Source organism: Scyliorhinus canicula, chromosome 3, assembly GCF_902713615.1.
Source record: "Scyliorhinus canicula chromosome 3, sScyCan1.1, whole genome shotgun sequence".
Taxonomy (NCBI): Eukaryota; Metazoa; Chordata; class Chondrichthyes; order Carcharhiniformes; family Scyliorhinidae; genus Scyliorhinus; species Scyliorhinus canicula.
The window spans coordinates 93,551,397-93,579,365 of NC_052148.1; the positions used below are offsets into that span (position 1 = coordinate 93,551,397).

General features: G+C 49.8%; 1 protein-coding gene across 1 annotated transcript in view; it reads left to right on the forward strand.

Annotated features, from left to right (window-relative positions):
• Positions 1-27,969, forward strand: part of LOC119963626 (polyserase-2-like) — an 84,205-nt gene that overhangs the window by 41,727 nt on the left and 14,509 nt on the right. The window contains exons 10-13 of the mRNA XM_038792955.1: positions 15,574-15,747; positions 17,211-17,355; positions 18,454-18,607; positions 22,215-22,487. Of these exons, the coding sequence (XP_038648883.1) occupies positions 15,574-15,747; positions 17,211-17,355; positions 18,454-18,607; positions 22,215-22,487 (746 nt within the window). The remainder of the gene's footprint in view (positions 1-15,573; positions 15,748-17,210; positions 17,356-18,453; positions 18,608-22,214; positions 22,488-27,969) is intronic.

Below are 27,969 nucleotides of genomic sequence, written 5' to 3' on the forward strand. Positions count from 1 at the left end.
AAAATATGATTTATGACTGAAAGTGTTTTATTTTGCATTCTATACACAAATAAAATTCAGTAGCTCAGTTTGTTACCCATACCAGCATTATGTGATATCTATAGTTAATAAAATCATAACTGATTATTGGGCAGATTTTATGGGAGGGGCTGATTTCACCCTGATGGAAAAGTGGATCGGCTGCTCGCCAACATGGATTTGGTTGCCTCCCCTTACTCTGGATGCTGCCTTAATTAGTTAAAACTGGGACGGCCACCCCTCAAACCAATCTGATTGGTCATCAATCCGATGGTCTCAGCAGCGCCAGAAGAGAGTAGTGGACACTGCTGAAATTACAACCAGTCCTCAAAAATAAATTAATGTCTCCCAGGCTTGAGGCAAGCCTGGGGATTTTGGGTGGACTTAACTGGGAGATCCCAGTATTGGGAAGGGGCCTTGTGTTTAGAAGGACTGGGAAGGGAGGGTCAAAGGGGGGCCGTTTTGGAGGAGGGGGTGTGATGGCATAGGGCTCCCACCCCAGAGGGGCCTTCCTGGTCGACAGAAGCCCATGTTGTCAAATTGCAAAAGCTGCCAATTTACTTCCACCTTTGCCTGCAGGTTGAAAAATTGCACCAGAGGTGTTATAAGGCTCTTAAGTGCCAGTTAATTGGCCACTTAAGAGGCTCATTAGGCCTACGTTTGCTTTCCTGATGCCTCACTCACTCTCCGTAATATGGGTGACAGGTCAGGGATGGTTGGTGGCAGTAGGCGAGCCATCCACTTTACTTTATGTGCCTTCAAATTCACTATTTGCGGCGGGGATAAAATTAATCTCCATAATTTCAATTATGCTTCAAAATGTGAAAGCGTTGTCTGTTCTACGGTCTTAATTTTCTGACTTACCTGGAAGTTCCCTGTTGAGGCTGGAAGGAGATGATTCTGCTTTGGTGGGCGGCAAGACCTGGGACATCAGGGGCGGGATTCTCCACTTGCCAACACTGAAATTGCAAAATGCGATTGGGCGGGGAATAGCTTCCGACACCAAAATTGGGATAGACGCCAGATTAATGCTGAACTGGGATGCCCCGGCACACCGAAAATGGCGTAAATGCGTCTGTGGTGAATTATACTGTATTGTAATGCACACTGTATTGCATTACATTATATTATGTCCTTGTGGGCTCTGTATGTGAGCCGCTCCATGGCCCATAGGGGGAGATGAGGAGCTTGTACAGGGCTCCTCCCTTGTCTCTGCCCATGGCCCTGCCCATGGCCCCTCCCACTACTGGAAGTATAAAGTGCTGCAGCGGTAAGCCTGCTCTCAGTTCCTCTGGTCGCAGGCAGGCTCAGTTGTAAGACTATTAAAACCACAGTTTACTTCCAATCATGTGTCTAGTGAATTGATGGTCACATCAGTGTCGCTCGCCACGCTGGGTGAAAGTACAGTAGGCATATCATTAGCGGGCCTGACACCCTATGCTCCAGGGCCTCAGCGATTCATCGCCTCTGATGGCCCAAGTTCCCGACGCCGACATTCACTTGTGGTTTTAAAAATCGGAAACCTGGTGTACTGGCTGCTGAGCGAGAGAGAGGAGGTAGGAAATGGCGTGGAGTGACTGCGGGCTGCCGGCCCAGACACCAGCCATGCTGGCTGCGGCGGAGGGGGGGGGGGGGGAAGCCCCTGCCAGGGAGAGGAGGGGCCAAGCAGCCAGGGTGCCCCCCCCAAAGGACTGGAGTGGTGCCCGGGCACCAGCCGCCATTACGGCGGCCATCTTGCTGAGCACCAACCGACCACCCACCCCGGCCCCTGGTTCTACACAGTGGCACCGGCCGTATGGGTGCACCCACTCCCTCACCCCACCCCCACACCCCACCCCCACCACAGCACGATCCCCCTGCCCCCGAATACCCCGCTCAACCGGCAGCCACCCACCGGGGACCACCCAGGGCCACACACAAAGCAGGCCCCAGTGAGGGCAGTGCCAGCCAATGGCACCCTTGACAACAGAGAGGGCACCAGGACTGGGGGCACGGATGAGGCTGGATACCTGGGCAGGGGTGCGGGGAGGGGGTGGTACACATACGTGGGCAGGGCCAACAGTGCCAACCGGGACCACAGTGTCGCCCATGGAACCTCGATGGGCAAGGGAGTATGCACCACGCTAACATGTTGGCCGTCCACCCCCTGCAGACAATGACATTTGGACATCAACCTGCTATGCTGGCCTGCAGCCGCGTGAGCGGGGGCCGCTCAGAGAGGAGGGGGAAGCCGCAGCAGAGGAACGGGCTGCAGAGGGGCAGGTTTCAGCTGCACAGGCTGGAGGGCCTGCTCCCCAATGGGCCAAGGAGGAGGTGCGAGGAAGGCGCCGCATGAGGCCTCGCATGTACTGGTGCCGCATGTCATTCGAGGAGCTGCCAGACCGGACATGCCGTGGGAGACTGGGGATGAGCAGAGAGACAGTACACCACATCTGCTAGATAATAGCGCACCTGGCACCGCAGGGGAATGGGGGAGGACTCCCGCTCCCAGTGACTGTCAAGGTGACGGTCGCCCTGAACGTTTACGCGACAGCGTCCTTCTGGTCGCTCAGTGGAGACCTGTCTGGGATCTCACAGATCTTGGTGCATAGGTGCATCCGCGCCATCAATGACGCCCTATACGCCCAGGCGGATCGGTACATCCATGTGGACTGAGCCCACAAGGATGCCCGGGCAGCGGGGTTAATGCCATTGCCGGGATGCCCCGGGTCCAGGGTTCAATAGACGGGATGCATGCCACCCTATAGGCACCGGCGGATAATAGGCCGCTGTACACCAACCAAAAGGGGTTTCACTCATTGAACACCCAGCCAGTCTGCGATCACCAGCTTCACATCGTGCACATCTGCGCCCGATACCCAGGCAGCGTGCACGACTCCTTCATCCTGGCACACTGTGATCCCCGAAATGTTCAGGGGCACCCCGCTGCGGGGTTGGCTCCTGGGCGACAGGGGTTACCCGCTATGGCCGTGGGTGATGACGCCTATCTGGACCAATGCGGAGACCCGTTACAATAACATCCTTTCAACGAAGAGGAGTGTGGTCGAACATGCTTCAGCCCCCTGTAGGTGCGCTTCAGGTGCCTGGACCACTCTGGAGGGCCCCTCCTGTATGAAGCTGAGACAGTGGCCCGCATCATAGTGACCTGTTGCATCCTGAACAACATCGCGCAGCAGAGGGGCTATGTGCTGGAGGAGAAGGATGAAGAGGAAGGGCAGACCTCATCCGATGAGGAGGATGTGGGGGAGGGGGGGGGGGGGGTCAATGAGAAGGAGAGGCCGAACAATTCCACGGTTCACTGACTAGCAGGTCGCCCCAATGATGTGCTCCTTGATGACGCCAATTTTGAGGAGGCAGAGCATCCAAAAACAGGCTCCGCCCCTGATTTTTGCATTGAAAGGGATTTTCCGCCTGATCACCGAATACATAGAACATAGAACATTACAGCGCAGTACGGGCCCTTCGGCCCTCGATGTTGCGCCGACCTGTGAAACCATCTGAAGCCTATCTGACCTACACTATTCCCTTTTTATCCATATGTCTATCCAGTGACCACTTAAATGCCCTTAAATTTGGCGAGTCTACTACTGTTACAGGCAGAGCGTTCCACACCCCTACTACTCTCTGAGTAAAGAAACTGCCTCTGATATCTGTCCTATATCTACCACCCCTCAATTTAAAGCAATGTCCCCTCGTGTTGGTCATCACCATCCGAGGAAAGAGAATCTCACTGTCCACCCTATCTAACCCTCTGACTATCTTATATGTATCTATTAAGTCACCTCTCAGCCTTCTCCTCGCTAACGAAAACAACCTCAAGTCCCTGAGCCTTTCCTCGTAAGACCTTCCCTCCATATCAGGCAACATCCTAGTAAATCTCCTCTGAACCCTTTCCAAAGCTTCCACATCCTTCCTATAATGTGGTGACCAGAACTGCACACAGTACTCCAGGAGCGGCCGCACCAGAGTTATGTACAGCTGCAGCATGACCTTGGGGCTCCGAAACTCAATCCCCCTACTGATAAAGGCTAGCACACCATATGCCTTCTTAACAGCCCTATTAACCTGGGTGGTAACTTTCAGGGATTTATGTACCTGGATGCCGAGATCTCTCTGTTCATCTACACTACCAAGAATCTTGCCATTAGCCCAGTACTCTGCATTCCTGTTACTCCTTCCAAAGTGAACCACCTCACACTTTTCCGCATTAAACTCCATCTGCCACCTCTCAGCTCAGCTCAGCAGCTTATCTATGTCCCTCTGTAACCTATAACATCCTTCAGCACTATCCACAACTCCACCGACCTTCGTGTCATCTGCAAATTTACTAACCCATCCTTCTACACCCTCTTCCAGGTCATTTATAAAAATGACAAACAGCAGTGGCCCCAAAACAGATCCTTGCGGTACACCACTAGTAACTGAACTCCAGGATGAACATTTGCCATCAACCACCACCCTCTGTCTTCTTTCAGCTAGCCAATTACTGATCCAAACCACTAAATCACCTTCAATTCCATACTTCCTTATTTTCTGCAATAGCCTACCGTGGGGAACCTTATCAAACGCCTTACTGAAATCCATATACACCACATCAACAGCTTTACCCTGATCCACCTGTTTGGTCACCTTCTCAAAAAACTCAATAAGGTTTGTGAGCATGATCTACCCTTCACAAAACCGTGTTGACTATCGCTAATCAACTTGTTCTTTTCAAGATGATTATAAACCCTATCTCTTATAACCTTTTCCAACATTTTACCCACAACCGAAGTAAGGCTCACAGGTCTATAATTACCAGGATTGTCTCTACTCCCCTTCTTGAACAAGGGGACGACATTTGCTATCCTCCAGTCTTCCGGCACTATTCCTGTCGACAAAGACAACATAAAGATCAAGGACAAAGGCTCTGCAATCTCCTCCCTGGCTTCCCAGAGAATCCTAGGATAAATCCCATCTGGCCCAGGGGACTTATCTATTTTTACATTTTCCAAAATTGCTAACACCTCCTCCTTGTGAACCTCAATTTCATCTAGCCTGGTCGACTGAACCTGAGTATTCTCCTCGACAGCATTGTCTTTCTCCAGTGTAAACACTGACGAAAAATATCCATTTAACGCTTCCCCTATCTCCTCTGATTCCACACACAACTTTCCACTACTATCCTTGATTGGCCCTAATCTTACTCTAGTCATTCTTTTGTTCCTGATATACCTATAGAAAGCCTTAGGGTTTTCCTTGATCCTATCCGCCAACGACTTTTTGTGTCCTCTCCTCGCTCTTCTTAACTCTCCCCTTAGGTCCTTCCTGGCTAACTTGTAACTCTCAAGTGCCATAACTGAGCCTTCATGTCTCATCCTAACATAAGCCTTCTTCTTCCTCTTGACAAGTGCTTCAACTTCCTAGTAAACCACGGTTCCCTTGCTCGACAACTTCCTCCCTGCCTGACAGGTACATACTTATCAAGGACACGCAGTAGCTGTTCCTTGAAAATGCTCCACATTTCGATTGTACCCATCCCCTGCAGTTTCCTTCCCCATCCTATACATCCTAAATCTTGCCGAATAGCATCATAATTGCCTTACCCCCAGCTATAATTCTTGCCTTGCGGTATATACCTATCCCTGCCCATCGCTAAAGTAAACATAACCGAATTGTGATCACTATCACCAAAGTGCTCACCTACATCTAAATCTAACACCTGGCCGAGTTCATTACCCAGTACCAAATTCAATGTGGCTCGCTACATCAATCTTCCTAGTTGCCCTTTAGAAGGTGGTGGTGAGTTGTCTTCTAGAACCGCTGCTGTCCTTGAGGTGTAGCTGGGGGCGGAGGTGAGGGGCAGGATTTACTTTGTGGGGGTAGGGGGACCTCCGATGGACTTTGAGGGCAACTCTCATAAAGAGTTACCCCCTTGGCCCACCTCAATAGGGCCACACTGGGAAATACCAGCATCAATAAGCGCCCACGTGAATTCTGGCCCAGATGAACAGAGATTCACATGGCTCATAGAATCTTTAATAGGCTGTAAATGGGTCATTTTGACCCATCTGGATCTTCCTCCTGGCGAACCTCGAAACCACCACCAGCAGGGGATTGGAGCATTAGAAAGATGTTGGCGCCCGGCAGCCATACTGCGGGTGGGATTCTCCATTGGCTGACGCGAAATCAAGAAATGCGATTGGGCGGAGAACAGGTTCCGATGCTAAAATCGCGGCGGGCGCTAATTTGACGCCAAATCGCTATGCTCTGTCACTTCGACGGCAGCATCTATGCATCCACTTAGCCGGCAGCATATTCTCTGGGTCTTCGTGATTCTCCGGTCCTCTTGGCCAGGAATCACGTGAGCGGTATTTATTACATGTATTTCCCAGCATGGCCCTGACCCCTGAAGTGGTGGACCTCATGGTGGGCCAAGGGGAGAACTCCTTAAGGAGGTTCCCCCAAAATCCATCCGAGGTCCACCTCCCCCCCCTCCCCCCACAATGCAAGGCCTGCCCACTGCACCCCCAGAAACTCCCTAAATAAAGTGATCCCCCCCCAGATTCCCCCAGTGTATACAGACATTTCCAGATACCCCAAAAATAAAGAGACCCCAGAGACCCCCTAAATAGGCAATTCTCCCAGTAAATAGGCCCCTGTCAGGAAGCCCCCCAGAACTGAGAAACCTGTCAGGATACCCCTAATAAAAGAGACCCCTGTCAGGAAGGCAGCCCCACCCCCGCCCCCAGAAAATAGACCCCTGTCTGGTAGCTAGAGAACAGTCCATACAGAGGCAGTGAACAGAATTACTGTTGTAACACTCACCTGGGAATACACTTTCTGGCTCAGACAGAGGAAGCACCATGTGTCAATTCCTGGAAAGAGAAACCAGTGACCTGTGTTTAAATCCCTCAGATCCTTGAGTTCCAAGCCATTCATTCACTTAACTTACTGGGCTGTGTTTGTCAGCTTCTACACGTACAGCTGGCAGCCTTGCTTCATTCGTCTTCCTTCATGGGTGAGTAACTCTAAAGTGCTCCAACCACAAGGTTTATAATAATAGAAATAGTAGTCACTTATTGTCATAAGTAGGCTTCAATGAAGTTACTGTGAAAAGGCCCTAGTCGCCAACTTCAAAGAGAATCAAGTGCTGTCAATATCCAGCTGACCACTTCAAAATATCACACAGGCGTGAATAGGGGAGGGCATTTGAAATACACCTAACTCTTTGAAGTGATTGATGTTTATGAACATTGTTCTCGAACTTCCAAACAGGAGTCTTTTTTCGGGTGGGGGGGGGGGTTTCCTGAGAGGTTTCTCTTTTCTGGGGGTATGTGGGAAGTCTCCTTATTTAGTAGGTCTCTGAAGGGGGTCTCCCTATTCAGCGTGCCTCTACGGGGATTCTTCCTATTTAGGGGTCTCTATGGGGATTCTCCCTATTTAGTGGGCCTCTACGGGGATTCTCCCTATTTAGGGGTCTCTATGGGGATTCTCCCTATTTAGAGGGCCTCTATGGGGATTCTCCCTATTTAGCGGGCCTCTACGGGGATTCTCCCTATTTAGGGGTCTCTATGGGGATTCTCCCTATTTAGCGGGCCTTTATGGGGATTCTCCCTATTTAGCGTGCCTTTATGGGGATTCTCCCTATTTAGCGTGCCTTTGGGGATTCTCCCTATTTAGCGGGCCTTTATGGGGATTCTCCCTATTACACCCATAGTAAAACGTGCAACATTTAGTGGCGACATCCTGACGGGACACGGTTACAAGTGGTACCCCCACTCCATCGAGGACCCTGAAATTTGAATTAGAAATCTGGTAAAGAAAAAGGAAAGAAATCACAAATATTCAAGGTGTTCAAAGGAATAAACGTAATTCGGAAGTGTGTTTAGTGCATGCGTACTAACAGGGTTGTAAGGAAAACCTGAAAGCATTTTTGTTGCGACAAACTTTCGGTAGTTTTGTGAACGGAACATAGCGTAAGCCTTACCGGTTTCGTGAGACATAACCTCAACACCCCCTGTTCCAAAATTTAAAGTGAGTCAGAGAAAATGGCCATGCAGGCAATGGAACGCCTCATGAATCCAGAACGGTTTGTGGTCGCAGCGACCAGCAGTAGCCGAGTAGGTCAGTGTCCCATGTGGGAGCTGGAACTCCGCAAATATCTGCAAGGAAAGGGATGGCCCCTTTGGAAAGAGTTTTGTTTGAATGAGGAGACAGGTCCCGGAAGTATAGGACATACTTGGTGGGAGAACCTCTCTCAAATTCACAAGAAAAATATGAGTAAAGCACGTAAGCCGATGGCGATTGTGTCCTGTTTGGCACAATTGCGAGGCACAGAGGAGGTCGTTCAGACGCTCCGGGCAGAATTAGAAGAAAGAAATAGAATGAGTAAAGTGGATGTCAGGGACATCGAAAAGGAAAACATGGATCTCAGAGGGAAGTTGGCAGAGAAAGGTAGAGAGGTGGATGATGCCAAGAGGGCACATCAGTCTTGTCTAGCCCATCTCAGCAGTTCCCAGACCCAGTACGAAAAGGCCTATCAGGACGTGCAACGTGCCGTCCTGATAAGAGAAGAATCAGAGAAGCAGGTAGAGGCTTTGCAGAGGCAATGCTCTGACCTAAAGGCAGCTTTAAGAGCACTCCATGCTGCCACCACAGAACAAAGACAGAGTACTGTAGACCACGCGAAATGCAGGAAGCAGATTGCAGAGCTGCAATCGCTGCTTTCGGTGCAAAATGGGTTTCAAAGCACCTTTGGAACGCAGTTAGATGAGGAGAATGCCCCAGACTGGAAAGAGTTAAGTGAGACAGCGCAGCGTTATGTTCAGGGAACATGTGCGCCAGCAGCGCAGCAGAAAAGACAAGCACCCCAACCCCCCACAGATCAGCTAGTTACCGTTCCAATGAATCCAGTCACCACCCAGAGAAAAGCGACCACAGAAGGCGCACCCGATATTACTTACACCACCCCCTTAACTGTAACCCAACTAAGGGACGCGTGTGAAAAGATCACTCCGTTTCTCCCCACCGCAGACCCCCACCAGTTTTTCGCAAAGGTAAAGCAGCAGGCTACCATGTACGGCCTGGACGAGAGAGAGCAGGTTAAACTCACAGTTCTGAGTTTAGACCCATCGGTAGTAGCAGCCCTCCCCGACCCACAGAACGTTGGCGGAGGCACACTAGAGGAAATGCACACCTCCATTTTAGATGCCATAGCGTATAATCGAGGTGACCCCGTAGAAGGACTTAATAAGTGCCGACAGAAGAAAACCGAGCACCCCACAGCATTCGCCGGAAGGCTGTGGATCCATTTTAACGCAGTATTTGGCGATTTAAACAGAGCCCATTTGAACCGTGAAAATATGGTTAAATGGACGCGCACCATAATCTCCCACGCCACAGATGCAGGACAGAATGTCTGCAGCAATTATGACCCCTCAGAAGAGGCCCATAATGAAAAATGGGTCTTGAAAAGATTGTCCCGCGTTTGGCAGCAATCCGTCCACAATAAAACAGCATTTATAAATCCCGAAGAGCAGGCAGATGCAGACATGAATCCAGTTAAAACATATCAAAACCCCGCATGTGTAAATGAGGGAAGCAACAGCCCACAGCAGATCAAGTCAAAGGAATGTTTTAACTGTGGACAGTTAGGACATTACGCTCGAGAATGTCAAGCCCCCCCAAAACAGCAACAGAATCAGCCCACCAATGCCCCCCGAAGCAGCAATGAAACCAACAGCCCCAACCCCCCTCTCAGGGAACAGTACACAAGGGAACAATGCACCAGAGTGCCTGCTCCACCTTATGTGCCTCAGGGGTCATGTTACAACTGTAGGCAGCCAGGACACTTCTCCCGAGATTGCAGGAGACACCCAGCACCAGCTAGACCCGCCCCCAGATATGAAAGAGAACACCACCCACAGCAGCCACAAGGTCCCAGCTGCCCCATGCAAACTATGAGTGCTTACCCACCACTTCTCATGGCAGGGATACCTCAGCAATGCCAGTTCATTTTTGTTTCTCTCCTTCCCCTCTTCTTCAGTCACACTGCACTGGCTCCGTATGCTAGTTACACCCCAAGCCATATGTAATTTACAGTATCCTTTGTTCTGATGGAACCTGTACGTTGCATGTTTGTTTGTATGTGTTTGTTAAATGTTCAGTGTTTAAATTTAAACAGCTTTTCACAGCCCCACGCCACCACTGATGGAACCTGCACGCATGTTTGTTTGTCAGTTTATGTTTGTTTGTTAATATGTTAAGGGTTTGATTGCAGATCTTTTCAGCTGAAAAGATTGTGACCACCTCGCACGCACGTTAGCTTGTCCGCAGATACCTCTGAGAACTTCAGTTGTATCCTCTGGTGAACCGACACGGTTCACGACTTGTTCCCTGTTTTCAGATGAAGGAGCATCTTGGCTCCTCCATTGTTTTTGGGTGCCCCTCTATTCGGCGAATAGAGGCTGCAAATCCACGGTAAACACATTCTTGCCCGTTTACTCCAGGTTACTCAGGCAGTGGACAAACGGCACTGAGGACCCGCCCTGTCTGAGAACCCACTTTGGTCAGCCAAGCTCGGGTATGGCACAGCACGCCCTACCCGGGGATCCCATTCAAATCGTACCCGTAGCGGCCCATACGCAACCCATTCGACCTTTTGTTTCCAATTTGTTTTCATTTTTCGTTAGGCAGCCCTTAGGCCGCCATCCCACATGCTATTTACATCCAGGAACATTCGGATGGTAAATGAGCAAAGCCTGCGAGACGGCTCGCAGGAGGAGAGTTGTTAGGTGTATTGTGTTCATTAAATTCGCTTTTGAAAAAAAAAATGAGGGGAGTCACAGGGTGTGACTTGGCCAGTCATTTTAATGGGTCAATTGGAATTGAAAGACAGATACACTAACAAGTACGGATATTAAGCTGTATTGACAGATACTGTGCTTGATCCCATAGCTTTCGAAGGACGAAACAGGGATCACAGCAAGGATCGGCCATACAGGAGGAATAAAAAGGAGAACGAAGAGAAGATGATGGAAGCCTACTTATTGCTCTTAAATATTGTATTTGTTTATGTCAAAGCAAGACACGTTTCCCCCACAACCCCCGCCGTAAATGTTTCACTCACAGCAACTCCCCCGTGCTCAGCTCTGATCAGTGAGGTTCAGACCTGGTGCACAAAATTAATGACATGGTACTCCATGTCATACGTGATTGAATCACTGCTAGTGATTGCGATCCTCGGCATACTCGTACAGACCCTCAGGTTGAGGAAGTGGAAGAGGAGAGCCTCCCGTTCCTGCCCCTCAACCGTCTATGGAGTTCGATCTCCTATCTTCGGTTTTCATCAATCCCCTTTGCCCCTCAATGAATAAAGCACTGTGAATAAAATAAAATATACCCATGTATTATATTGTCCTGAACTTGACTGCCGAGTCAGGAAATGTTATGTGATGTGGTATGAATGGATGAGGTTTCGTCTGTAATGAAATGTTTAAGGTAAGATAAGGATAGTTGTGATAGGTAGAGGTTCCCGGTTTGTGGTAATGCATGTCCCCTTTGACATAGCGCCAAGTAGAGATGTCAGGTAAAATTTTTCTTCCCATAGTTAAGGACAGAGTAGACGCTCAGGAGCTTGCCGAGGTCAGGGAACACAAAGAAGGCACCCAGAAGCACTCGAAGCAACGTGCATAGGTGATTCTTCACAATATTTTGATTGTGAGGATCACAAGGAGGGAATGTAGCCACTGTAGCCACCTAAAATGGACACTGAACTAAACAAAATGGAGAATCGCTAAGACTGCAGGGAAAAGCAGTTTAGCCAAGGCAGCAGCCTGCAAACACTCATTAGCATTTTGCAAGCAGCAAAACTAGTTTCTGGCCAGGTGGAAGATCTCAAACCAAAGGTAATAATGGCAAAACGCTTTACATACTAATGAGGCAGTCCAGATCTAGGCACACACAATGGCAACATTTGGGTTTGAATAAGATACTTTGAGTGGATGTCCAGACAGAGCGGCACTAGAAGTATCCACTATAGAAACCGCCCCCGCCATCAAGAGAGACCCTCACATTGGAGGAATTCAAAAGATATCGATTGGGAGTGATCCAATCGATACCTGAAGGTAAAGCCCGCCCAGGAAAAGGCAAGGACATTGGGGACCCCTATAAAAGATAGACCCCCACCCATGGTCCTGTCTGTTGTTTTGTGCTCCGGCTTTGACCAAGAATTTCGAATTGTATCCTGACTCCAGCCGTTGAGCACCAGCCGCCGAACCGTAAGTGCCAATACGACGCTCGCTACGCGAACCAGGCCCACTAGACCCCCAGTGACCAGCACGCTCTCTGAAGGTTGCAGACCAAGACCGGAACGAAGGCCTCGCTCCCTGACCTTGCCTGTTCCTGTTTAGTTAAGTATTCTGATTGCTTAGTTTAGTCATACTTAGTCCCTTAGCGTGAGCATGCGTATTTATTATAATTGTATAATAAATATTGATCGTTTGGAACTTACTAATCGGTGTATTGTTTTATTACTTTGAACCTGACCTTGGAATATTTGTGAGGTGTCTATACGGCATCTGGCGACTCCTGAGCTGAAAATACATACATAGAGCCTAGTAGTGTTAAGCACACGGCCTTTAAACGGAGGCGTGTTAATACACTCCAATAAACGCGTATTACACCCATAGTAAAACGTGCAACAGTAGGCTAGCCAGTAACATTAGGAATGATAGTAAAAGTTTCTTTAAATACATTAAAAACAAACGGGAGGCAAAAGCAGACATTGGGCCGCTCCAAAATGACGCTGGTAATCTAGTGATGGGAGACAAGGAAATAGCTGAGGAACTTAATAAGTACTTTGCGTCAGTCTTCACAGTAGAAGACATGAGTAATATCCCAACAATTCAAGAAAATCAGGGGGCAGAGTTGAATATGGTTGCCATCACAAAGGAGAAGGTGCTAGAGAAACTAAAAGGTCTGAAAATTGATAAATCTCCGGGCCCAGATGGGCTACATCCTAGAGTTCTAAAGGAGATAGCTGAAGAAATAGTGGAGGCGTTAGTTATGATCTTTCAAAAGTCACTGGAATCAGGGAAAGTCCCAGAGGATTGGAAAATCGCTGTTGTAACCCCCCTGTTCAAGAAGGGAACAAGAAAAAAGATGGAAAATTATAGGCCAATTAGCCTAACCTCGGTTGTTGGCAAAATTCTAGAATCCATCGTTAAGGATGAGATTTCTAAATTCTTGGAAGTGCAGGGTCGGATTAGGACAAGTCAGCATGGATTTAGTAAGGGGAGGTCGTGCCTGACAAACCTGTTAGAGTTCTTTGAAGAGATAACAAATAGGTTAGACCAAGGAGAGCCAATGGATGTTATCTATCTTGACTTCCAAAAGGCCTTTGACAAGGTGCCTCACGGGAGACTGCTGAGTAAAATAAGGGCCCATGGTATTCGAGGCAAGGTACTAACATGGATTGACGATTGGCTGTCAGACAGAAGGCAGAGAGTTGGGATAAAAGGTTCTTTTTCGGAATGGCAACCGGTGACAAGTGGTGTCCCGCAGGGTTCAGTGTTGGGGCCACAGCTGTTCTCTTTATATATTAACGATCTAGATGACGGGACTGGGGGCATTCTGGCCAAGTTTGCCGATGATACAAAGATAGGTGGAGGGGCAGGTAGTATTGAGGAGGTGGGGAGGCTGCAGAAAGATTTAGACAGTTTAGGAGAATGGTCCAAGAAGTGGCTGATGAAATTCAACATGGGCAAGTGCGAGGTCTTGCACTTTGGAAAAAAGAATAGAGGCATGGACTATTTTCTAAACGGTGACAAAATTCATAATGCTAAAGTGCAAAGGGACTTGGGAGTCCTAGTCCAGGATTCTCTAAAGGTAAACTTGCAGGTTGAGTCCGTAATTAAGAAAGCAAATGTAATGTTGTCATTTATCTCAAGAGGCTTGGAATATAAAAGCAGGGATGTACTTCTGAGGCTTTATAAAGCACTAGTTAGGTCCCATTTAGAATACTGTGAGCAATTTTGGGCCCCAAACCTCAGGAAGGACATACTGGCACTGGAGCGGGTCCAGCGGAGATTCACACAGATGATCCCAGGAATGGTAGGCCTAACATACGATGAACGTCTGAGGATCGTGGGATTATATTCATTGGAGTTTAGGAGGTTGAGGGGAGATCTAATAGAAACTTACAAGATAATGAATGGCTTGGATAGGATGGACGTAGGGAAGTTGTTTCCATTAGCAGGGGAGACTAGGACGCGGGGGCACAGCCTTAGAATAAAAGGGAGTCACTTTAGAACAGAGATGAGGAGAAATTTCTTCAGCCAGAGAGTGGTAGGTCTGTGGAATTCATTGCCACAGAGGGCGGTGGAGGCCGGGACGTTGAGTGTCTTTAAGACAGAAATTGATAAATTCTTGATTTCTCGAGGAATTAAGGGCTATGGGGACAGAGCGGGTAAATGGAGTTGAAATCAACCATGATTGAATGGTGGAGTGGACTCGATGGGCCGAATAGCCTTACCTCCGCTCCTATGTCTTATGGTCTTATGGTCTTATACCCTGAGATGTAAAAGATTCCAGACATTATTCAAAGGAGGGCCTGGGAAGCTTCCAAGCCAAAATTAATTCCTCAACCAACACTAAGCACAGACCGTTACAACCTTGATCTGTACAAATTGGTTGTTATCATCAGTTGCGGCAGTGCCAGGATGGTGTCAGTGTCGACGGCTGAGAAGAAAACCGAGCCCCACGCATCCCTGGAGTAGGTAGGTCTGGGGTCTTGGGCTGGGAGGGACCAGGTATGTTAAAAAGAGGGGTGGAGGGGTGGTTTTAAGGGAGGAAGGAGATAGAAAGGAAGAGATACTGGACCCACGTTCTGCACAGGGAAACCCACAAGACTGCTGCCTCCCCTTTCCTTCCCTGATTGAGCAATGTATTATCCCTGTGAATTGGCTTGATAACAAGCCTAATTGACCTTCAATTATTCATTTCAATATGGCAGGCAGGCTGTTGAAATTGTGTTATGGGGTAATTGAGCTCAGGGGTTTGGGGGGGGGGGGGGGGGGGGATGCGAAGAAGGTGGTGAGATGGGCGCCTGGCCTATTTTATGTGCTGCCTAGATGCACCCACTGTGGACATGGAAAAACTCAGCTCATTGCTTGTTTCACAATTTGGACAAGCTGAGGTCATGCAAGACATTATATTAATGTACGTGTTTTCTTCCACCTTAATAATATTGGAGAACAGTCAAGTTCAAGTATCAGTTCTCAGCAGGACGGACTAATACAAGGAAAAATAATGAAAAGAGTGCTCAGTAAAAAGCACATAACCTCAGAGAAACTTAAGAACTGTGAACTGTCCGTATCACATTGATTTAAACCTGACTTTGTGTTTTTATTTATTTATTTCCCCTTTTCGGTTCAGTCTTCGGTCTCATCAGTTTTTCCAACAATCTTCACTGATCAAACTGTTCTTCACATTGCTCACTGCTGTCAGTCTCAGTCAGAAATGAGGAATTAACATGTTTTAAACATGAGAAACTTCTGAAAAATTGCACCTCAGAAGAGACTGAAGATGTTAAAGAACACATTGAACATAACTGGCAAACCACATCCTCAGTCTTTGTTATAAATAGACAGAAGATGCGTAAACTCGCCACTCACAAATTGACTGCAACGATGATATTTCAGGCTTTATTCAGATCTGTAGTGATTATTTACTTCCTAACACCAGGAGGTACGTATGTCTAAGTATTTTGATCCAAGCTATATTGATAGGAATTATTAGTTTAAATGTATGTGTGAGTTTGTATTGGACACACAGAAGCTTTCAATTAGTGTGAGCTTTAAAAATATAACTGCTGGAAGTGTAATGATAATAAAATGGGGAATTTAAACTCGTTTTGATCAGGATAAAATGAAAGGAGCAGTTAAAAAGGAGCAGCTGTTTTCCCAGTCCCATTTTAATTCCTTGGCCTGAGAATGGATGAAGCTCCCATCAGACTCTAGATTAAGAAATATAAGCCATGGTCACAGGAAACTCTGAATGTATTTTAAAGCACAGGTGGCCCACCAGGTAGAATAGGTGGGAAACTGACGCATCCTCAGGTAAGTTCTAAAACCTTCCTTATTGCGGCCAGAATGAATAATGCTCTGCTGAGCTCGATAAGAAACGGTAAGGCTTCCTCTGTCATCGGTTCTCCACCCCGCCCTTTTAACATCCCTTGCAACACCTATCCCGCCCTTATATATTTTGTTACTGAAAGGTTTCTCTTGCTTCTGACAGATGGCCTCTGTATGACCTGATCTCCCCGCCCACTTTTCTCTCATCCAGCTCTCACTTTAAATCCAAAATACGTTGCTCCACATCCCCAGAGTGGCTGAGAGGTAAAGTCACTGATCAACTGAACTGCTCCATTGTGTCAAATATTCCATCATGTTGTGATTTTAGCCTTGCAGATGGGAAAAGATTGCCCCACATTGTGTATGTGAAGAATGCCACTGGAGCAAAGTCCTGGAAGAAACTTAGTGACTGTTAATTGCACCGTTGCATGGGGTAACACCTTCAGGAGAGGTGGCAGGAAGAGAAACAGATTTCTTTAGCTGCAATTCAATGTCTTGGAACCAGATAAAAGTCAAATTTACATCAAGTATATTTTGCTTTTTTTAGAAAGAGTATAATTGGACAGAGTTTTTGCCACCTTGCCATCATTTATACCAGATCTAAAGTAGTCTTACCAGTGGTCACTACAAAGAATGCTGTAGGCCATTGGTAAATTGCTCCAAACTATGACCCCATCAGTATGTTGTGGAGTTGGAAGGAGCAGCAATGCTCCTCATGGCTCGACAAAGCAGCTGGCAGCTGCTGCTAGCCCAGAGCTCATTCCCTCTGAGGATTGTATATTTTGCAGGTTCTACATGATCTTCACCGTCAGTAATTCGCTACCCAAATTGCTGCTGATAGAATCTAAGAGCGGTTTTTCCAGGCGAAGGGGCATCCACATCTCTCCCATTCCACAGAGATAAAGTCCAACATTCAATTTCAGGTGCAAGCTCCATATGTCCTCTCCAGATTCAACCCAGTTTGAAGCAATTAGTGATTCTGACCACCTTATGCACTGCAGCACTTGTAGTTTTCTCTATATCACTCACAGTTCTGTTCTCAGGCAATATCCAGTTTCTCTGGTTTTGTTCTTTCAGATGACTGTGTGGAAATCATCGGGGGTAAAAATGTCAGACCTCATTCCAAACCTTACATGGCATCAATCCAACTTCGCAAACGTCACGTGTGTGGAGGAATATTAATCAAACCAGGATGGGTACTCACGGCAGCACACTGCAATCTGTAAGTTACAGTAACTGTAATATGTGTATGAACCATTTTCAGAACAGTTTAGTATTTTGTGCCTTTTTCCTATGATAGAATCAGTCAAGATTTATACAGACTTTGCTGAATCTATAAGTGGTTTATATCTTCTATATGGCAGCCTACAGTTAACATTTCTCATGACCCTGAATTTCCTCAGTACCTTGAATAGTAACGCTGCTGTTCGGCTATTATTTGGCTGCCAACTGAACAGCCACTGATATTTTTGAATCATAGAATCATAGAATTTACAGTGCAGAAGGAGGCCATTCAGCTCATCGAGTCTGCACTAGCCCTTGGAAAGAGCACTCCACTTAAGCCCACACCTCCACCATATCCTTGTAACCCAGTAACCCCACCTAACCTTTTTGGACACTAAGGGCAATTTAGCATGGCCAATCCACCTAACCTTTGTGCTACTGTGCCGCCCTTATGCAATTGGGAAGACTATCAATTTGTCTGTGATGCAAACCCAGCTGTGTCTCCACAGTAACTGTTGGAAGAGGCTTTGGAGAGCAGAAGCTGCAGGACCTCTTCACTGGCTGATCAACTGCAGTGGCTGCATCTCAGCCTTATCCTCCCCTATCCCCCCCCACCCCTTCTCACTGCCACCACAGGAGATGCCTTTGGGCCAACAGGACTTTGCCACATACTTCAACTGATTGAAAAAAAAAACTACAACAATGAGCATTCACTTTCTTGAAAGGTTTCATGGTCTTTTGAAACTGTGTGAGGTACTTACATTGTGTATTCCAAACAATACACTTCTTTTAGGCATAGAAAATAAAGTGCTCAAATTATAAGACTTCCCACATTTCCACATTTGCCCATTCAGTGAGCTGGTACAGACATGACAGGCTGAATGGCTTCCTTCAGCCCTGAAATTCTGAGATTCTGTAAAATGTGGACGTTATAATAGAGATCATAAACATAAATTAATTAAATAGTTTGAAATGGGTTTGCTGCAATTGAAATAATTGGGAAATCATGGTGACTGGCTCTGGGATTTTAAGGTGAGATTTTGAAGTGAAGTTCACTGCTTATGTACTTAATGTGTCCTCTTCATATCACACATAGCAAATTTAAACACCAAAATATTGAGGTGGTTCTGGGAACAGATTCACTGAGCAGAGATAAAGATAAATCAGCGCAAAGACTCGTGGTGAAGCAGAAAATTCCTCATCTTTGCTTTGACAGTAAAACCTTTGACAATGACATCATGCTGCTCCAAGTATGTGATTTTTAATTAATTATTTCCAGTTTTACACTCATTTTATTCTGATATAAAATAGAAATAGAATAAAAGATGCTTCCATCTAAACTCCGTTGTCAAACTACAAAATCATTTTCAATCCCCCTAATTTAATTGCCAATATACTTTGTACCTTGTATTTTCCTTAAAATGAATAATATTTAATTGCATAATGTCCCCAGTTGCATTTGTCCATTTAATTTATTTATTTCCTAAATGTTGAATACTTGCATAAGATTTCTCAATTTAAATTATTTTTAATGCATATATGGGCATGGGGATGTTTGCTGATGACTGCACAATGTTCTGGACCATTCACAACTCCTCAGACACTGAAGCATCCATGTCCCCATGCAGTAAGATCTGGGCAATATCCAGGCCTAGGCTGACAAGAGGCAATTAACATTCACGCCACACAAGTGACCATCTCCAACAAAAGAGAATCTAACCATCACCCCTTGACGTTCAATAGCGTTACTGTGACTGAATCCCTCATTACCAACAACTTAGGGTTACCATTGCCCAGAAACAGAAATGGACTAGCTATATAAATACCGCGGCTGCCAGAACAGGCGAGCAACTCACCTCCTAACTCCCTGAAGACTGTCCATCATCTACAAGACACAAGCAAAGAGTGTGAGGGAATATTCTCCACTTGACCGGATGAGTGCAGCTCCAACAACACTGAAGAAGAAGGACACCATCCAGGACAAAGCAGCCCACTTGATTGGCACCTCAATCCATCACAATAAGTTTTCACTCCCCGCCTCACCACCAACACACACCACCAATACACAGTGGCAGCGCTGTATATCATCTACAAGATGCATTGCAGCAACAGCGCCTTCCAAACCCATGACATCTACCATCACGAAGAACAAGGACAGCAGATGCATAGGCACACCACCACGTACTAGTTCCCCTCCAAGTCACACATCATCCTGACTGGGAACTATATCACTGTTCCTTCACTGTTGCTGTGTCAATATTTTGGAACTCCCTCCCGAACAGCATTGTTCATGATCTCTGGCACATGGACTACAGCGATTCAAGACACCAGCACTTTCTAAACAGCAATTAGTTATGGCCACTAAATGCAGGCTGGCCTAGCCAGTAAAGCCGACATCGCATGAATGAATAATTTTTTGAAGTTATTTAAGTCAATTCCTGTATCGTGTTTTACAGATTTCATAATTTTATTCTGATTTACCCATTTAAATCCCTCTGATTTATCATTGTTACCAATATAGGTCGTGATCGTACGACCTTGTCGCGCCCGACAAGACCTTTAAATCTCGCGACAGGCATCTCGCAAGATTTACGATGGTTGGGACGCCTCGCAAGATCTAGATTTCACCCTCACTGGTTGAATCCAGATTTGCATATTTACATGAACAGTTAGTTTCACTTAAGTATGCCTACACTGGAGGATTCCAAGGTCCAGAATCGAATGCCTGCTCCTGGGAGACCGCAGGGTGGCGCAGTTTAGCACAAACATGGACCAGGCGTACTGGCACTGGGGAGGGGGGTCTCCCAGGTGATGGGAGGCTCCTGAATGGTTGGGCTCTTGGCAGCCCCCAATGCCCAGATAGCACTGTCAGGCTGGCAGGGGCCCTGCCAGGGTTCCAGGTTGGCAGGGACAGGGTGCCCATGCCAGGATCAGGCCTGAGGTTGCCCTGCCTTTATGAGGTATGGTGAAGGGGGGGCTTGAGAGCCCCCTAATTGGTAGGTTGTGGCATTTGGGGGGGCCGGAGACCACTGTAAAAATTGCACCCCGTTCTCTTCATGCTCTGACGAGCAAATGAATGTAAGTGCGGCCTCGGCAGCATATTCCCTGCAGAGGCCCCTCAAAAAACAAAGTCCCATTTGATAGAGGGGTCGTTCTCGGCACTCCAGGTTCCGAGAAACACCCCGCTATTCCCACAAAATGGGACTCTTTTTTTTTTGTTAAATTGCGCCCAAAGATAACTCAAACCTGAAGCATTTTTAATTAATACTTTGTTCACAGTAACTTTGTTGCAGTGTTAATGTAAGCCTACTTGTGACACAAATAAAGATTATTATTATCATGAGCTGCATGGTTGGGATCTGCAGTAGTCAGAAGACCTCTAGACCTGTGCCCCAGTCTAAAAAAAAAAGAGAAATTTGGATTTATAGGCTTGTCCTGAGCCTGTTCCCTGATCCTTGAATCTCTTCCTCAGGGCCATTTCCCTCGGTGCATTTTCCATTCAGCCTGGCTGTGAGACTGGGAAATGCTGCGATGTTCTTCCCACTTACATAGTTCTTACATATTCCCGTGGGCTGTGGTACAAGCACTTCTCACTGAGAACATGCCTGGCAGTGCCTATTAAGATGGAGACTACAGAATCATGGGATAAAATCAGAAAATGCTGGATAAACTCAGCAGGTCTGGCAGAATCAGTGGAGAGATAAACGGATTTTGAGTTTATGACTATTAAGGGAATTTAACCTATCAAAGTTCCATGTTTATACTTAGAAAGAGTTAGGAAGAACTGAATTACAGAAAAGATATGATACACAAATTGTTATCATGTTTATCATCAAAAAACACATTATTTTGGGGTATAAACAAAAAACAAAAGGTACAGAGGGTGGAAATCAAAAACAACAGAACATTCTGGAAAATCTCAGGAGGTCAGGCAGCAACTATGAGGGAAACCGAACTGGTGGACATTACAGGTGAACAACATTAAAAACCTGTTTTCTTTCTCATCTACCTCCCCGTTGTTCTGCTCTGTTTGTTCCTCTGCAATAGTCTCCAGTTCCAGGAAGGGTTGTGTCATTAATATACACCAGTATATCGTGGTGCAGACACACACACAGATGGACACACAGCAAGACCAATCAACACACACAACACCGCAACCAATCACCAGTTAGAGCACACTCACTATAAAGACAGAGGGCATCAGTTCTCCCGCTCATTCGGGATGCAGCCTCTCAGAAGGACAGAGCTCACAGCTTGTAGCACAGATCTTCACCATGTGCTGAGTGCATAGACTGGTTAGGATAGGCATAGGTCTTTAGTTTAATCTAACATAGTGTCGACCCACAGTGAAAGTATGTTCAACAGTTCCTAGCTTAATAAAATAGCGTTGTACTATTTTAAGTGTTGGTAGCCTGTATGTGTTACTGCTGAGGTAAACGCAGTCTCCACAGATCCAGAGCACCCAACACATCAGGTAGTGGGTGCCTGGTACTCGCTGCCGGAGGAGGTGGTGGAAACAGGGACAATAGTGAGGTTTAAAGGGCATCTTGACAAATACATGAATAGGATGGGAATAGAGGGATACGGGCCCCGGAAGTGTAGAAGATTTTAGTTTAGACGGGCAGCATGGTCGGCCCGGGCTTGGAGGGCCGAAGGGCCTGTTCCTGTGCTGTACATTTCTTTGTTCTTTGTTTCCACACATAAACATTCACTCGCCTGATCTCCCCATAGTTGTTAACTGACCTGTGAGTGAACCCAGCATTTTCTTCGTGTCATAGAGTATGTGAAATACAAATAAATAATTTCAGAGACTTTGGTGTGTGAAAGAAAACGTAACAATTATCTCTACTATTGCAGCTGCAATCTGAGGCAAAACTTAACAAGTTTGTAAAAGACCTACCTCTGCCCAAAAGTGGCGTGGATGTGAAAGATGGATCTATCTGCACAGTTGTGGGATGGGGAAAGACAAATATAAAGTTGGACAAGCCCTCTGACAACCTTAAGGAAGTAAACGTAACCATCGTTAACAGAAGAACGTGCAACAGTAAGAAGTATTACAACAATGACCCTGTGATAACCACCAACATGCTCTGTGCTGGTGACAGAAAAGGTGGAAAAGATGCATGCAAGGTAAGTTAGATTGTGTAAAACACAGCTGCAATATTGGAACAGAACTATTAGAATTGGTTACTTTAGTTAGTGCTGTATAAAATGTGCTTCAAGCTTATAATCAATCTATTCTTGAGCTATTAAAAGGATTAAATAATTTAATCTATTTAGTTTATGTAATATACAGGCCCTCCAAGCCTGCGCCGACCATGCTGCCCATCTAAACTAAAATCTTCTACACTTGTGGGACCTGTATCCCTCTATTCCCATCCTATTCATGTATTTGTCAAGATGCCCTTTAAATATCACTATTGTCCCTGCTTCCACCACCTCCTCCGGCAGCGAGTTCCAGGCACCTACTACCCTTCCTGGAACTGGAGACTATTACAGAGGAACAAACAGAGCAGGACAAAGGGAAGGTGGATGAGAAAGAAAACAGGTTTTTAATGTTGTTCACCTGTAATGTCCACCAGTTCGGTTTCCCTCATAGTTGCTGTCTGACCGCCTGAGATTTTCCAGAATGTTCTGTTGTTTTTGATTTCATTGCATCTGGAATAAGCAAAATATCGGGAGAAATTTTCCCATCTGGGACTAAATCACATAATGGCAGCAGGGACTGGGGAGTGTTTCTCACTGTGGAGTTCAACTGTAAACCGTGCTATATCCTCCTGCCCCGACATCATCAATTGGGCACCTGGGATTTCATGCCATATTCTGTGGTGGCGCGGGTTTGATGATGCTCATCCCACCATCAGATCTGGGTACCATTTTTAAAAGAGGCCCAACATCACTGACCCACCTTTGAAAAAAGAAGATGGATATATAATATACAGGCCCTCCAAGCCTGCGCCGACCATGCTGCCCATCTAAACTAAAATCTTCTACACTTCTGGGACCTGTATCCCTCTATTCCCATCCTATTAATGTATTTGTCAAGATGCCCTTTAAATATCACTATTGTGATATTTGGAAGAGGTTGGAAGATGGGCCTCCTCGATGACACTGAAACTAGAAGATCCTCCTGAAATATGCCCCTCCCACCCAATGCTGTCGTGTACCAGGGTCCAGGGTTGCTGGCGGCCTCCAACGCAACTCTGGAGGCTTCCCCAGGCCTTCTTCAGCAAATCCCTGACTTCTGCTGTGTGTGCTGGAGGAGCTCAGGGTGCTGCTGGGATGTGTGTGCTGGAGGAGCTCAAGGTGCTGTTGGGGTGTGTGTGCTGGAGGAGCTCAAGGTGCTGTTGGGGTGTGTGTGCTGGAGGAGCTCAAGATGCTGCTGGGATGTGTGTGTGCTGGAGCAGCCCAGGGTACTGGTGGGGTGTGTGTGTGCTGGAGGAGCTCAGGGTACTGGTGGGGTGGGTGTGCTGGAGGAGCTCAGGGTGCTGCTGGGGTGTGTGTGTGCTGGAGGAGCTCAGGGTGCTGCTGGGGTGTGTGTGTGCTGGAGGAGCTCAGGGTACTGGTGGGGTGGGTGTGTGCTGGAGGAGCTCAAGGTGCTGTTGGGGTGTGTGTGCTGGAGGAGCTCAAGATGCTGCTGGGATGTGTGTGTGCTGGAGCAGCCCAGGGTACTGGTGGGGTGTGTGTGTGCTGGAGGAGCTCAGGGTGCTGCTGAGGTGTGTGTGCTGGAGGAGCTCAGGGTGCTGCTGAGGTGTGTGTGCTGGAGGAGCTCAGGGTGCTGCTGGGGTGTGTGTGCTGGAGGAGCTCAGGGTGCTGCTGGGGTGTGTGTGCTGGAGGAGCTCAGGGTGCTGCTGGGGTGTGTGTGCTGGAGGAGCTCAGGGTGCTGCTGGGGTGTGTGTGCTGGAGGAGCTCAGGGTGCTGCTGGGGTGTGTGTGCTGGAGGAGCTCAGGGTGCTGCTGGGGTGTGTGTGCTGGAGGAGCTCAGGGTGCTGCTGGGGTGTGTGTGTGCTGGAGGAGCTCCGGGTGCTGCTGGGGTGGGCGTGCTGGAAGGGCTCAGGGTGCTGCTGGGGTGGGCCGTGCTGGAGGGGCTCAGGGTGCTGCTGGGGGTGTGTGCTGGAGGAGTTCAGGGTGCTGGTGGGGTGGGTGTGCTGGAGGAGCCCAGGGTGCTGCTGGGGTGTGTGTGCTGGAGGAGCTCAGGGTGCTGCTGGGGTGTGTGTGCTGGAGGAGCTCAGGGTGCTGCTGGGGTGTGTGTGCTGGAGGAGCTCAGGGTGCTGCTGGGGTGTGAGTGCTGGAGGAGGTCAGGATGCTGGTGGGGTGGGCGTGCTGGAGGAGCTCAGGATGCTGGTGGGGTGGGCGTGCTGGAGGAGCTCAGGGTGCTGCTGGGGTGGGCGTGCTGGAGGAGCTCAGGGTGCTGGTGGGGTGTGTGTGCTGGAGGAGCTCAGGGTGCTGCTGGGGTGGGAGTGCTGGAGGAGCTCAGGGTGCTGCTGGGGTGGGAGTGCTGGAGGAGCTCAGGGTGCTGCTGGGGTGGGAGTGCTGGAGGAGCCCAGGGTGCTGGTGGGGTGGGCGTGCTGGAGGAGCCCATGGTGCTGCTGGGGTGGGAGTGCTGGAGGAGCTCAGGGTGCTGCTGGGGTGTGGGTGCTGGAGGAGCTCAGGGTGCTGGTGGGTTGTGTGTGCTGGAGGAGCTCAGGGTACTGGTGGGGTGTGTCTGTGCTGGAGGAGCTTAGGGTGCTGCTGGGCTGTGTGTGCTGGAGGAGCCCAGGGTGCTGCTGGGGTGTGTGTGCCGGAGGAGCCCAGGGTACTGGTGAGGTGCGTGTGTGCTGGAGGAGCTCAGGGTGCTGCTGGGGTGTGTGTGCTGGAGGAGCTCCGGGTGCTGCTGGGGTGGGCGTGCTGGAGGGGCTCAGGGTGCTGGTGGGGTGTGTGTGCTGGAGGAGCTCCGGGTGCTGCTGGGGTGGGCGTGCTGGAGGGGCTCAGGGTGCTGCTGGGGGTGTGTGCTGGAGGAGTTCAGGGTGCTGGTGGGGTGGGTGTGCTGGAGGAGCCCAGGGTGCTGCTGGGGTGTGTGTGCTGGAGGGGCTCAGGGTGCTGCTGGGGGTGTGTGTGCTGGAGGAGCTCAGGGTGCTGCTGGGGTGTGTGTGCTGGAGGAGCTAAGGGTGCTGCTGGGGTGTGTGTGCTGGAGGAGCTCAGGGTGCTGCTGGGGTGGGAGTGCTGGAGGAGCCCAGGGTGCTGGTGGGGTGGGCGTGCTGGAGGAGCCCAGGGTGCTGCTGGGGTGGGAGTGCTGGAGGAGCTCAGGGTGCTGCTGGGGTGTGTGTGCTGGAGGGGCTCAGGGTGCTGCTGGGGTGGGCGTGCTGGAGGAGCTCAGGGTGCTGCTAGGGTGTGTGTGCTGGAGGAACTCAGGGTGCTGCTGGGGTGTGTGTGCTGGAGGAGCTCAGGGTGCTGGTGGGGTGGGAGTGCTGGAGGAGCTCAGGGTGCTGCTGGGGTGTGTGTGCTGGAGGAGGTCAGGGTGCTGGTGGGGTGGGAGTGCTGGAGGAGCTCAGGGTGCTGCTGGGGTGTGTGTGCTGGAGGAGTTCAGGGTGCTGGTGGGGTGTGTGTGCTGGAGGAGCTCAGGGTGCTGCTGGGGTGGGCGTGCTGGAGGAGCTCAGGGTGCTGCTGGGGTGTGTGTGCTGGAGGAGCTCAGGGTGCTGGTGGGGTGGGAGTGCTGGAGGAGCTCAGGGTGCTGCTGGGGTGTGTGTGCTGGAGGAGGTCAGGGTGCTGGTGGGGTGTGTGTGTGCTGGAGGAGCTCAGGGTGCTGCTGGGGTGGGATGCTGGAGGAGCTCAGGGTGCTGGTGGGGTGGAAGTGCTGGAGGAGCTCAGTGTGCTGGTGGGGTGTGTGTGCTGGAGGAGCTCAGGGTGCTGCTGGGGTGGGAGTGCTGGAGGAGCTCAGGGTGCTGGTGGGGTGGAAGTGCTGGAGGAGCTCAGGGTGCTGCTGGGGTGTGTGTGCTGGAGGAGGTCAGGATGCTGGTGGGGTGGGCGTGCTGGAGGAGCTCAGGGTGCTGGTGGGGTGTGTGTGCTGGAGGAGCTCAGGGTGCTGCTGGGGTGGGCGTGCTGGAGGAGCTAAGGGTGCTGCTGGGGTGGGAGTGCTGGAGGAGCCCAGGGTGCTGGTGGGGTGGGTGTGCTGGAGGAGCCCAGGGTGCTGCTGGGGTGGGAGTGCTGGAGGAGCTCAGGGTGCTGCTGGGGTGTGTGTGCTGGAGGAACTCAGGGTGCTGCTGGGGTGTGTGTGCTGGAGGAGCTCAGGGTGCTGCTGGGGTGGGCGTGCTGGAGGAGCTCAGGGTGCTGCTAGGGTGTGTGTGCCGGAGGAGCCCCGGGTACTGGTGAGGTGCGTGTGTGCTGGAGGAGCTCAGGGTGCTGCTGGGGTGTGTGTGCTGGAGGAGCTAAGGGTGCTGCTGGGTGTGTGTGCTGGAGGAGCTCAGGGTGCTGGTGGGGTGGGAGTGCTGGAGGAGCTCAGGGTGCTGCTGGGGTGTGTGTGCTGGAGGAGCTAAGGGTGCTGCTGGGGGTGTGTGTGCTGGAGGAGCTCAGGGTGCTGGTGGGGTGGGAGTGCTGGAGGAGCTCAGGGTGCTGCTGGGGTGTGTGTGCTGGAGGAGGTCAGGGTGCTGGTGGGGTGTGTGTGTGCTGGAGGAGCTCAGGGTGCTGCTGGGGTGGGCGTGCTGGAGGAGCTCAGGGTGCTGGTGGGGTGTGTGTTCTGGAGGAGCTCAGGGTGCTGCTGGGGTGGGAGTGCTGGAGGAGCCCAGGGTGCTGGTGGGGTGGGCGTGCTGGAGGAGCCCAGGGTGCTGCTGGGGTGGGAGTGCTGGAGGAGCTCAGGGTGCTGCTGGGGTGGGAGTGCTGGAGGAGCTCAGGGTGCTGCTGGGGTGGGCGTGCTGGAGGAGCTCAGGGTGCTGCTAGGGTGTGTGTGCCGGAGGAGCCCCGGGTACTGGTGAGGTGCGTGTGTGCTGGAGGAGCTCAGGGTGCTGCTGGGGTGTGTGTGCTGGAGGAGCTAAGGGTGCTGCTGGGGTGTGTGTGCTGGAGGAGCTCAGGGTGCTGCTGGGGTGGGAGTGCTGGAGGAGCTCAGGGTGCTGCTGGGGTGGGAGTGCTGGAGGAGCCCAGGGTGCTGGTGGGGTGGGCGTGCTGGAGGAGCCCATGGTGCTGCTGGGGTGGGAGTGCTGGAGGAGCTCAGGGTGCTGCTGGGGTGTGGGTGCTGGAGGAGCTCAGGGTGCTGGTGGGTTGTGTGTGCTGGAGGAGCTCAGGGTACTGGTGGGGTGTGTCTGTGCTGGAGGAGCTTAGGGTGCTGCTGGGCTGTGTGTGCTGGAGGAGCCCAGGGTGCTGCTGGGGTGTGTGTGCCGGAGGAGCCCAGGGTACTGGTGAGGTGCGTGTGTGCTGGAGGAGCTCAGGGTGCTGCTGGGGTGTGTGTGCTGGAGGAGCTCCGGGTGCTGCTGGGGTGGGCGTGCTGGAGGGGCTCAGGGTGCTGGTGGGGTGTGTGTGCTGGAGGAGCTCCGGGTGCTGCTGGGGTGGGCGTGCTGGAGGGGCTCAGGGTGCTGCTGGGGGTGTGTGCTGGAGGAGTTCAGGGTGCTGGTGGGGTGGGTGTGCTGGAGGAGCCCAGGGTGCTG